Below are 12,814 nucleotides of genomic sequence, written 5' to 3'. Positions count from 1 at the left end.
AATGTTAACTAGTTACTCTTTACTGTCTTTATCAATTTTAATTGAAATGATCATGATGCCAATTTCCAAGATGGCATTCATCTTGGCGGAGAAAAGGGTTATTTTTGTAAGATTATATTATTATTATTATTATTTTTATTATTATTATTATTATTATTATTATTATTACTATTATTACTATTGTACAAAATACAATCTCATCAAAGCAATCACATATAGAATATATATAAATATTGTTATTTTAATAGTAGTATTATGCTTATTTATTATTGTTGAAATCAATTATAATAATATGTATATATTACTGTATTGTATTTCTGTTATTTCAAAATTATATTTTAATATTAGAATGAGTTACATTGTTAGTACTGTTATATAATAATATTATTTATAATATTTTTATTCCCACTATTGATATCATTACAGTATTATCATCATCCGTCATCATCATCCTATTCGTCATCGTCATCATCAATCTCATTGTTGTCTAATCATTATAATCATCCTTACTATTATCGATCGTTGTAATCATCACCATCATCATCACATCATACTCATCCATCGTCATCGTCCTCATCTTCATCACGTCCTTATAAATCATCTATCGTCGTTATCATCATCGTCATAATCTTCATCCTCCTCATTCTTCATCATTTTCTTCATCATCATCCTCATCATCATATTCATCCTCATCCATCATCCTCATCATCATCAATGGCATAGCCAGCTATTGGCACAGTTGGGACAGTCCCACACCGTTTTTCCAATGGGTCCACAAAAAATGGTCCACATTTTAAAAAAGGGTCCAAATTATGTAATTTTATGCATAAAATGGATCCAGATACCTTATATTTAGTTAAATATGGGTAAAATTTAAGAAAATGGGTCCAGATATTTCATATTTTTGCGTAAAATGGGTCCACATTGTTTGAATTTACACGTAAAGTGGGTCCGCTCTGATATTGTCCCCCACCGTTTGAAAATCCTGGCCATGGCATTGATCCTCATCCATCATCATCACCATCCTCACCAATCATTGTTAACATCATCACCATCACCTTCATCCTATTAATCACCCTCATCCATCATCATCCTTATTCTCATCATCATCATCAACCTCATCCTTATCCTACTTATCATCATCACTCATTCATTATCATAGTCCTCATTATCATCATCACTGTCATTATCATCCTCATCATCATCCTCATTACAATCATCATCATCCATCATCATCCTTGTCCTCATCATCAACCACATCATCATCATCCTTATTAATCATCATTATCAATCATCATCCTCATCATGAGGATGATAATGAAGAGGATGAGGACGACAAGAATGAAGATGAGGATGAGGGGCAGATGGGATATTTCTCATCATTCGTCATCATTAACCTCATCAACATCATTCTCATCAATCATCCTCATCATTATCACGAATAACAGTACTAACGCTAATATTAATGTATAAAATGTAAAAAAAAATAATATAAACTATAAATTTTTAAACGCATAAGAATAATGATATACTATATTAATAATATTATAGAGTAACAACATAATAGTATACTAATGATGATGAAGAAAAATGTAGTGTAGAAAGATTAAATTTAAATAGGTAAACATTTCCTTTAATTTTGATTGTCGTAGTCTTGGAATTCGGTGTGTTGACGTCATCATTCCAAATTTGCTTGGGAGGTGGGAATTCCCGTCTGACAGGCCTAGACTCCCATCGTCCGATGCCTCGACAAGGTTGGCACACCACAAATAATGATTTGCTTATCCATATAACATTATTTTGATTGCCAATCCCTATTATTTTGGCTTAAAAGCAAAATTTTGGGCCATACAAAGCTAAAAAGAAACTCTCCCATAAGCCCAGAGGAGGTTATTCCGGGACTCTGACCGAGGGTCTAGTCGGCCCTGTGTTTGGACCCACTCTATCAGACCCCCTGGGGCCACCACTGAACGACTATAATGGGTAAAACAATGTTTTTTTTATTCCTGTACGTATAATATTGCATTGGGATTATATTGAACTTTGATAACATTTTTACATTAAAAAGTTTTTACCACCTTAATGGACGCCATCTTGGAATTTATCATGATGACGTCATCATTCCGATCAAATTTTTAAATGAGAGTGATGACTAACTATTTAGCCAAGTTGTAGTTACATTTCATATCCAGAATATATGTAAAAGTGACCAAAAGCACAAATTTATTTCCCCTACCCCCATCTTAAATAGTTTAAAATAGGGTATTTTAGGTCAAAATTTCAAAGTGTTGTAAAAAAAATTGCCCAAGCCCTAGGATTTTTTTCTGAGACACTATAGGGTATGCTGATTCAGAAAAACCAAAAATTAATTTTCCTTTACTTTTTTCCCGCTAAAGTTCATTTCAGCAGTTTTACAACCAGACTACTCCTGAATTCTGCAATATGAGATTTTCGGCCCGGGTCGATTCAGTCGAGACGGCCCTAGTAGAGTTTCATATGTTTCGTACGGAAGAAAAATCGCACCCCCACATCATGTTCTACCACCATGCCAAAGGGCAAATTTGTATCCGCTACTGTAACATTGTTTGACCTTGGCACCGGACGACAGAAAATTGGGGTTTTAGATATAAAAGATTGACGAAAAGTCTCCCTACTTTTAAAAGTGGGGGACGTGTATCTCCTGTCCCCCATGCTGCTAACGCCTGTGAGTCAATAGAAGTGAGAGCATACCCTGTAATGCTTATTGAAAAGGGTTTCTGAGAGGCGTTATATTTGGGGGAGGCGTCATTCAATGGAGCGATTATTTGTCAATGTAAAATGGATAAATATACTAAAATAAACCCCGCTAATTTTACTGTAAATGTATAACTACAACACATAATTATACTATCAAAATGTGTTATTTCGTGATCAAAAAGACTTATGATCCCGACTTGGTTAAATAAATGTAATTTTACTGGAGTTCTTATACACATCTAGATGTGTATAAGAGACAGGGCTTGACTTGTCCCTGCCACCCGCTGGCGCCGCCACTGCTGCTTTTTACAACCATTTAAGGGGGAAGGGGCGTGTATTCGAGAAAAAAAATAACACTTCAGGGTGTTTACATGAGGAGTTTAGTGGCTCTAAAGTGGTGTTTATTCGAATAAAAACGGTAGTTTGTATTTTAACTTTATAGCCACAGTCTTCTGACTGTAGGCTGGTTGATAGATATTATTTTTATCTGTGAAGATGGCTGGTAAGAAAGAAAATAAGGGCTTTTTGCATTTTAATTTAGACTGCACTCGAGAAAAACGGAAATTTTTTTAATCGTTTTTCGAAGTAATTATATTGCGTTTGTTCCTACAAGACGAAAACATTTTAATCGTTTTCCGAAAAAAATTATATTGCGTTTGTTTCTACATTTGTATTTTAATCGTATTACGAAAGAATTGTAGGCCTACTGCGTTGTTTTCTACATATGTTGTCTCTCATTTCATTTTACACAGAAAGTGTATGGTTTTTCCTTTAACATGTATGATTCTCGTTGGCAACAAGTGTGCTTGATGGGCCACTCGTTCATTCGCCGGACACCGGCTGGGCGACTTTGTGGAGAGCCTACGTTTGGACGCTTCGTTTGGGCCTAGGCCTATTTCCATTATAGTCCTACAGGCAATCATCTCATAAAATGATAGATACAATAATCTTGTATCTCTAAAATTATAGGATAGCCTAACTTGATTCTAATGCTAGGTTACTGAAAGTACAAATCATACATACACAATAGTAATGCAGACTGAAGGATGAACTTGTTGGTAGCCATACCGTACGCAATTTTACAAATGGATGATTACAATCGATGTCACAAACTAGATCTATTAATAACATCATGGAAACACAACAATGAATTATATTTACACCACGCTAATCAATGTATTACAGTACTTGCATAATAATACAGTTCACAGTTTAATGGGCAACTGAACAGTTCAAACACAGGAATTCTATAAAGCGCGTTTCTCAATGCACATAGGCTTAGGCTTACATGAATTATAAATAATGTATATATATAGGCCTATATATATCATTTAAATATATTAGGAATCAGTGAGTGCAGATGGACTGGCAGTGGTAAAGTGAGGTTAGTGACGGGGGAACATGTATATATTACTCAGGCAAGGAGGATGGAGTACACCAAAGCGGAGTGGCAGTAATGGAATGCAATCCGGTTATCGAGAGAATAGTAGGCCCTAATGGTCAGGTTATTCTCAAATATACCGAAAGCTTACCTCAATTCACATATATGCACCTACAAATATAGCTAATTTAGAAGAGAAGGAAGATTTCTATATGAACAACTTCAGACAACAGTTGACAAGGTCCCTTAGCATTCGTTGATTGCGATCGGGAGCAGTTTTGGATTACCACCGATTACATCGCAACCGATCGGAAGAGAGTGTAGTCTGAATAGGGTATAAGCATGATTTGCTAATTATAACAGGATATATGAATGCTACAGTTGGGAGCAGAAATGCAGATTGTGAACGTGTAATGGGGAAGCATGGAGTAGGCGTAAGAAATGATAATGGAGAAAGACTGGTTGAATTTTGTAGTCTAAACGACATAGTAATTTGTGGCACAGGAACATGTACATAAAACAACATGGACATCACCTGATCATAAAACAGCGAACCAAATTGATCACATCCTGGTAAATCGGAAATACAGGTCCTCTGTGATGGACACAAAAGCCATGAGAGGGGCGGATGTAGGAAGTGACCTTTTTTTAGTCGTTGCAAAAATGAGAGCGAAATTGAAAGCAAACAAGAAGATAGTAAGAACCCAAAGGTTTGATGTATGGAAGTCAGAAAAGCCTGATATCAAAGCTTCATTTACAAGAGTGCTAAGAAATAGAGTTCCAGTGACAGAGGGGCTTCACTATTTTAGGAGTTTGACGAGAACAAGAGAAGAAATGACAGATACAGAATCAATAGAGAAGAGAGACATTAACAAGGAATGGAATGAGTTTGAGGAGGTATATAAAGAAACTGCGAAGGAGGTTCTAGGGTTCAGAAAGGATGGGTACAAGCCATGAATAAATGAAAAGTCTTGGAAATTAATTGAGGAAAGAAAGGAGATAAGAAAGGACATAGCAGCAAAATCAGAACGTAAAAGTCAAAGTACAAGATCAATTAGAAGTTAAAGGATAAACAAGTAAAATACAGTATCAGGGAGGACAAGGGGACATGGGTTGATGAATTAGCAGATGAAGCAGAAGAGGCAGCAGGCAATGGAGAAATGAAAACTTTATATAATATAACCAAAACCATATGCAATGACAGACCCAAAAGAGCAAGTGTAGTGAAGGATAAAAATGGTAATAAGCTTAGCAGCGATGAGGATGAAAATCAAAGGTAGAGAGAATACTTCGACGAAATGTCAAACAGAGAAGCGCTGGTGGAAGCAGTACAGATTGAGCAAACGGAAATAAGAATACTAGACATCGATACAGGGCCAATCGCATACACCGAAAAAATAAGAGCATCACTGGTGAAAACCAAAAATGGTAAAGCAGGGGGCATTGACAACCTAACAGCAGAGCTACTAAAAGTGGACAAAGACACAACAGTCAAGAAACTCAAAGAGCTATTCGATGATGATGGAGCAGGAATCTATTCCAAACAGATGGAGAAAAGGGCTAATCATAAGAATACCACAGAAAGGAGACTTATCAGTATGTAGTAATTGGAGAGGAATAACCTTGCTGCCAATAGCAGGCAAAATATTTGGAAAAATTATTATTAATAGAATAAAAGAACAGTTTGACAAAGAGCTTAGAAATGAGCAAGCAGGCTTCAGAGAAGGGAGGAACACAGTAGAGCAAATATTCACACTTAGAAACATAATCGAACAGTCTGTAGAATGACAGTCAACATTGTATCTCAACTTAATAGACTTTGAAAAGGCCTTCGACTCAGTACACCAAGATAGCCTATGGAAAATAATGAAAGCATATGGCATACCCAATAGAATAATTAGGATCATAAAAGAAATATATGGAAAACAATGAATGCGCAGTTGATTGCGAAGGAGTAGAGCGTGGATGGTTCAAAGTCAAGACTGGTGTAAAGCAGGGATGCCCAATGTCCGGATTTTCATTGACTGGATAATGAAAATACCACAGCAGGAGGAAATACAGGAATCAGGTAGTTGGAAGTTTACATCAAAGTTGGATAATCTAGACTTCACAGATGATATCGCACTAATATCAGCTAGCTATAGACAGATGAAAGAGAAAACTGAGAGGCTAGTGCAGGAAGCAAAGAAAACAGGATTAAAAGTAAATGAGAAGAAATCAAAGTTACTTAAGATAAACAGCAACAACGATAGAAAAATCAAGATAGGAGGAAACGAGATAGAGGAAGTAAACGAATTTACATATTTGGGAGCAGTTGTGAGTAAGGAATGAGGTGGTGGAAAAGATAATGCAGAACAGAATTCACAAAGCCAGGGTAGCATTTAACAAAATGAGCAAGGTCTGGAAATCTACACACTATGGAAGGAAAACCAAAATCAGGCTCTTTAAAACCGTAGTTAGACCCGTGTTATTGTGCGGATGTATAACATGGAATATTAACAAATCAGATGAACAGAAGTTAAATACATTTCAGATTAAATGCCTACGGAGAATACTAAAGATTCGATGGCCCAACAAGGTAAGCAACATAGAACTTCATGGGATTATGGATTGCAATAAAATTAGCATTGAGGTCAGCAGGAGGATGTGGCAGTGGATTGGACATGTGCTGAGGAGACCAGATTTGTTGGTGGTGTGGTGGCGAGTGGACGTGTTTTTTTAATCTCTCAGAATTGCTCTATTTTAACCACTTACTTTACGATTTTGGTGTTCGTGCTTTTTACAGTTTATATTTACTACTTCATACTCATTATTTGGTGCTTTTTAACGTTTCTCGCTGTTGTCTTGCTAGGCCTAGCCTAGCCCTGGCGGCCATTTTAAATTTTCGGGAATTCCGTTCGTCTTTTTGGTGTCTCAAACATTATACTGTGGACCTCCTGTGCGCTGTGTATCTGCATCAAATCTTGTTTAAAGAAACCGCATGATGTCTACTACTACTATCAATATCCATCGAATTAGTTTTATGTTTGCTCTACTCAAAACAACAGGACATGCTATTCAGAACCTAATGGAAGAAGGCAGGCCTAACAACGTCTTGGTGGACACTCAACACATCAAATGGATATTACTTCCCTTTCATAGTCAACTCATTATTAGAATGTGCCTATCAGAGGGAAATCGTCAGATTAAAGGAAAAGAACTATTTAGCCTAAACAAAATTCTTACAACACTAAGTACAAACGGCCTATAGTATCCTCGAATATTTTCTGCTTCTCTGAGATCAACCCTGTCCCCATCAACACTATTGAAAGCAATAATTGTAGTAGGTCTAGCAGTAGTTCAACTACCGAATACTCATTATCCACTGCATACCTATGTGGTACTTGTAAAGAATCTGTCACCTGGGAAGACAAATGGATAATGTGCGAAGAATGTGAAACCAGGTATCATATTGACTGCCAAAACATTAATGACGCATCTTATGTTAGACTAGAGGGTTCAAGTGTTGTCTGGACCTGTCTAGTGTGTGACGCACCAAATTTTAGTAGTACTCCTTATGAACTCTATGATGTGGTGTCTGAAAACAGATATAGTGTACTTAGAGACCTAAGCTTAGGCTCACAATCATCTCTCGATCTTGGACATCCTAAAGCAGCTTCCTCTCCAACTAAGCCCAAACCAAGATCAGCCATTGGGCCCCGTCCATTACGGATTTTTAATGTAAATTGTCAATCCTTAATTAACAAAAAACCTCCATTCTATAACCTAATCGACAGCACCAAACCTGATATTATTATTGCACCCGAAATCTGGTTTAACAACAGTATTGGCGATACCGAGTACTTCAGTTCCCAATACAGAGTTTACAGAAAAGACAGAAACTCCACTGGTTGTGGTGTACTTGTAGCTGTAAATAGTGACTTCATTAGTGTTAGAGAAGAAACCCTCGAAAAAACACTTCGGAGTCAGTTTGGGTTAAAATCAATATTACAGGATGCAAAATCTTATATGTTGCTGGCTACTATCGTGCTAATGTTAAAGACGAAATTGCTCTTGATGATCTAGATGACGCATTATCTAAGATTTCGAGTAGAGTCAATAACCTCATACTAGTTGGAGGTGATTTCAACTTACCAGGATGGGATTGGGCAACTAAGACACTTAAGCTAAGAACTCCTACCTGAACCTCCACAACAAGTTTGGGGAAATATTTGTGATAATGGCCTGGCATAATTTGTTGAAGAAACAACAAGACTAAATAATACCCTTGAGTTATTCCTAACTAACAGACCTAACCAAATTAATCGAACACAAGTTATACCTGGTATCAGTGACCATAATACTGTGTATACTGAACTGGAAATCAAGTCAACTCGAAAGAAGTAAATCCCCCGAAGAGTACCTCTATATAAAAAAGCAGGATGGGCTGGACTCCGTCAACATACTGAGAAACTTGCAGAAATAATCGCTAATGCTGAATCTAACTCAACTATTGACAAGCTATGGAACCTCTTCAGGGATGGCTTGATAGAAGGTATCTATTTATCCCCCATAAAACCAGAGATTCACATCCATGGATAGACATAGAACTTAAGAGAAAAATTAAGAGAAGAAATCGGACATTCAAAGCTAGTAAAAAACATGGGAAAGTTAAAGATGAAATAAAGTTTCAAAATCTTAAAAAGACTGGCAACGTGACCTGCGGAAAGCCTATTGGAAATACGTAGAAGATATTGTCACTCCACAAGCCTCTGACATAAATATTTACAGTGGTATGAAAAGATTTTGGACCTTCATTAAGCATAAGAAATTGGACTTCACTGGTGTTTCGCCAATTAGAGCTGAGGGGAAACTCTTGACAGATGCTAAACAAAGAGCAGATGCTTTTAACATCAATTTCAGTCAGCCTTTATTAGGGAAACCACCTTTAAAACTAATCAACCTCCATACCAATTTCCAAATATGCCTGACATAGATGTCTCAACCTCTGGCGTACTCACATTTCTTAAAAATCTGGACCCAAGCAAGGCTTCAGGCCCAGACAACATTAGCCCAAGAGTTCTCAAGGAATTGAGTGATGTCCTCGCCAATCCTCTTACCATAATATTTAGGAAGTCACTTCGTGAGGGCAGTGTACCACAGGACTGGAAAAAAGCAAACATCACTCCAATTTTTAAAAAAGGTCAAAAATACAATCCTGCACACTACCGTCCAATCAGTCTTACCTGCATAGCTTCTAAAATCATGGAGCATATTATCTACAGTAACATAAAGATCCTGTGAAACTCAACTTTAGGAATTCATACATGACATTGTTACCAACATGCAAGATGGGTACCAATCAGATGTATGCCTATTAGATTTTTCAAAAGCCTTTGACAAGGTCGGCCATCTTAGACTTGTTGAAAAGCTTCGTTGGTATGGAATCAATGGGCAAACTAACAATTGGATTAAAAACTTCCTCAGCGGCAGGACCCAATCAGTAGAGATTGACGGTGTTTCCTCCAGCAGCGTTCCGGTTACATCTGGTGTACCACAAGGCTCTGTCTTAGGACCATGTCTCTTCCCCTTCTTCATCAATGACACAGAAAACCTAACGTCCTGTACACGTTTATTTGCTGATGACACCTTAATTTACATGATGGTAAGCAGCGAAGGGGACGACAAGCTTATGCAGAAAGATCTAAATACTTTATCACTGTGGGAGAAAAACTGGTTGATGAAATTCCACCCAGAAAAATGCCAAGTTATTAGTATCACAAGAAAGAAAAATATCACATATTATCCATACACTCTCCATATACTCAACTTTCTCATGTAGATCATGCCAAGTACCTAGGAATAACAATTACCAAAGATCCCAAATGGAACAAGCACATAGACAGCACCACAATCAAAGCAAACAATACACTAAATTTCCTCAGACCTAACATAAATATTAATAACCAAAAAGTAAAAGAACAAGCTTACAAGTCACTTGTCCGACCAATTTTGGAATACAGAAGTGTTGTTTGGGATCCCCACACAGACGTTCTTAAAAGAAAAATAAAAAAGATGCAACGCCGTGCTTCTAGGTTTATCCTTAACAGATATGAACGTACAGCTAGTGTCAATGCCATGATCCACGAACTATCATGGAAAACTCTTGCTGAAAGTCGCCAACTTGCAAGATTAGCAATGTTCTATAAAATCCACAATAATCTTGTTGCAATTGATATGAGCAAATACTTAATCTCAAAAATGTATATATATGTAGCGGGTGACTACTAATATAAGTAAGCGAATAGTCACTTAACTTATCGTGGGGGCTCGGGGAAACTTAACTAACCTAGTGAGCTCACGTGAGACCGTCGGGAGCGTACGCTTGTATTGGTAGAACAATAATTACTGTGAGAAGTCCAATAAAAAATCGAGTTCAGAATATAAAGCGAAATCAGCGAAATCCAATAAAGTAGCAAAGTTCAAAGAAAAGTTCAGGAACAAAGCCCAACAGCAAATATAGTTGCAGATACCGTAGTCGAATCGAATAGTGCTGTATTTGCTTCCAGTACCTGTCCGGTTTCTGGTGTGGATTAGCACAGTATCGTGATCTTTTATTATAATTCGGCAAAAAAATGGTAAAGTACAGCCGTTTAGAAGAAATGCACATTTATCCTAAGTCTATCTGACCATAGGATTATACTTCTGTGTCCTGGAGTTAGTTCCGATCGGGATCTCGCAGTGTTGTCTTCTTCTTCCTTTTCTTCTTCTCTGTTGTGTCTCTCTCAATGCAGTGGCGTAGAAAAGTATTTTTCATTGGGGTGGGATGATTGGCGTGTTAGCCAGTGTCGTAACAGCCGCAGGGGTGGGGGGAACCTGCCCCTCCCCTAACGGTTTTTACCGGGCTGACCAAACCGTCGTACCGGACTGGGTAATGAGAGAAAAGAAAGAGGGGAGAGGGAGGGAAAGAGAAAGAAGAGAAAAAGAAAAGGAAAGAAAAAGAAAAAGAAAAATAAAGACAAAAATAAAAAGGAAGATATCATAATGACCAGACTCACAACACCCTGCAACCCCTTCTCCACTTCAACAACTGTCATAACGCCTTTGATCTATGCTGCCCGATGGCGCAACCACTGGGGGACAAGGGGAAAATACCTATCTTTGAAAAATCTTCCCCACCCCTTTATAAATGCCCTTTTCATCCCCTGAAAGTGCCTAAAAACCTCAAATTTCGCGCGCCTTTCTTGTTAACATGGGCAATTTCCTCTAAAAATTGCACATTAGGGAGTTTCGATCAATTCCAACGAAATTAGAATTAAAAACACCGGGGGACAAAGGGAAAAATATCCATCTTTGAAAAATCTTTCCCCACCCCTTGACAAATGCATCCTCTGAAAGTGCCTAAAATTCTCAAATTCTTTGCGTGCATTTCATAAATAAATTTCTCTATAAATTGTACATTTTCGACGAAATTAGAATTAAAAACACTAAAAAATTTTGCGCGCTTCGTGCGAATTTTTAGGGCTTTTTTAGGTTTATTTTTTAAGTTATTTAAACACATAATAGTTCCAAACTCAAGAAAGACAAATTTAATGTGTATTGATGGTGAAAGAATATGTTTGCAATAAATAAAACCATGATGAAAATGCTTATATTTAGTTTCAAACATACGTGTGTGGCCTATATTATAAAAGATAAGCCCTATGTCGTATTGTTTTCTATATGGGGAGTGGGGTGGTGTGGGTATGGTAAATTACTAACCGGGAAAATAAATACCCACGTTGACCCAAGACCCCTGTTACGCACCTGGTGTTAGCGCCAATGTGTGCCCTTGTGCGGACAGGGGATGTGCCCCCTTCTGAAGCAGGAAACCTTGTTTTTGCAAAATAAATTGATGCAATTTGCTATTACAGGCCTAATCAATGAATTTCTCGTCAACCGATATAACCTTAAACATTCTTGGAATTGACATAAAATTACTGATGTCGTACACCCCCTTCAGTGTGAAATGTGGTTCTCTTTGCAAGCACATCTAACATCTAAGGAAAAAAGAGCTTAGATTGGTACCAGATAAAATAATTTTGTTATCAACATTAATACATTATGTTAATATTCATCTTTGTAAGCGCATAAGACGGTGCAAATTATTTCTGTGGCAGTCTTTTGAAGTGTGTAAAGCTCCATTTTATCAAATACATTGTCAAAATATTGGGGGGGGGGATGATACAATGGACCATCCCCCCTTGTCAAATATTTGGGGGATATATCCCCCATCCCCCCGGGATCTACGCCTATGGTCTCTCTTATCTGGATATTCTAGGTATATGTAGGGGATCTGACTCCACCCTACCCATTTAAAGGCTCAATTATTATTGTCCTTAGCCTCAGGCAACACCCAAAGTCACTATCCATTCCCTATTTCCTGTGTCCGGTAATACATCATTTGATGTTGACAAGGTGTTTCCTACACTGGACCACAGGTATGTCCACAGCATACACCAACCAACTCCCCGAGAGAGGGGTTAGCTGGTGGTATCTGTTTGACTATAGGAAATGGAATGTTCAATGGGTCATTCACCTACAGGCTAAAACAGTATGTTACTTAATATTAACTAAAAAAAATACACCCTACTACATAGTAGTATATACATACATACATCTGTCTCTTATACACATCTAGATGTGTATAAGACACAGGTGTCAATGCCATGATCCACG

General features: G+C 37.5%; 2 protein-coding genes across 3 annotated transcripts in view; one reads left to right on the top strand and one right to left on the bottom strand.

Annotated features, from left to right (window-relative positions):
- Positions 1 to 4,385, bottom strand: part of LOC117120287 — a 22,897-nt gene extending 18,512 nt beyond the window's left edge. The window contains exons 1-2 of one of the 2 annotated variants that reach the window (XM_033265298.1): positions 4,269 to 4,385; positions 3,760 to 3,854 (exon numbers count right to left, since the gene is read on the bottom strand). In XM_033265298.1, the coding sequence (XP_033121189.1) occupies positions 3,760 to 3,802 (43 nt within the window). In that variant the 5' untranslated portion in view covers positions 3,803 to 3,854; positions 4,269 to 4,385. The remainder of the gene's footprint in view (positions 1 to 3,759; positions 3,855 to 4,268) is intronic. The other variant, XM_033265296.1, reaches the window with a different exon arrangement.
- A 1,697-nt stretch (positions 4,386 to 6,082) lies between these two features.
- LOC117120280 lies at positions 6,083 to 6,448 on the top strand. Its single transcript, XM_033265290.1, has one exon. It carries the CDS (start codon positions 6,083 to 6,085, stop codon positions 6,446 to 6,448), a length of 366 nt encoding a protein of 121 aa, XP_033121181.1.
- Positions 6,449 to 12,814: the final 6,366 nt, after the last annotated feature.

Source organism: Anneissia japonica, unplaced genomic scaffold (assembly GCF_011630105.1).
Source record: "Anneissia japonica isolate Jap-2015-1 unplaced genomic scaffold, ASM1163010v1 scaffold284947_len354889_cov159, whole genome shotgun sequence".
In the NCBI taxonomy this organism is placed as follows: Eukaryota; Metazoa; Echinodermata; class Crinoidea; order Comatulida; family Comatulidae; genus Anneissia; species Anneissia japonica.
Note: the sequence above shows the minus strand (reverse complement) of the source record. Positions and strands in the feature narration are given on the sequence as shown.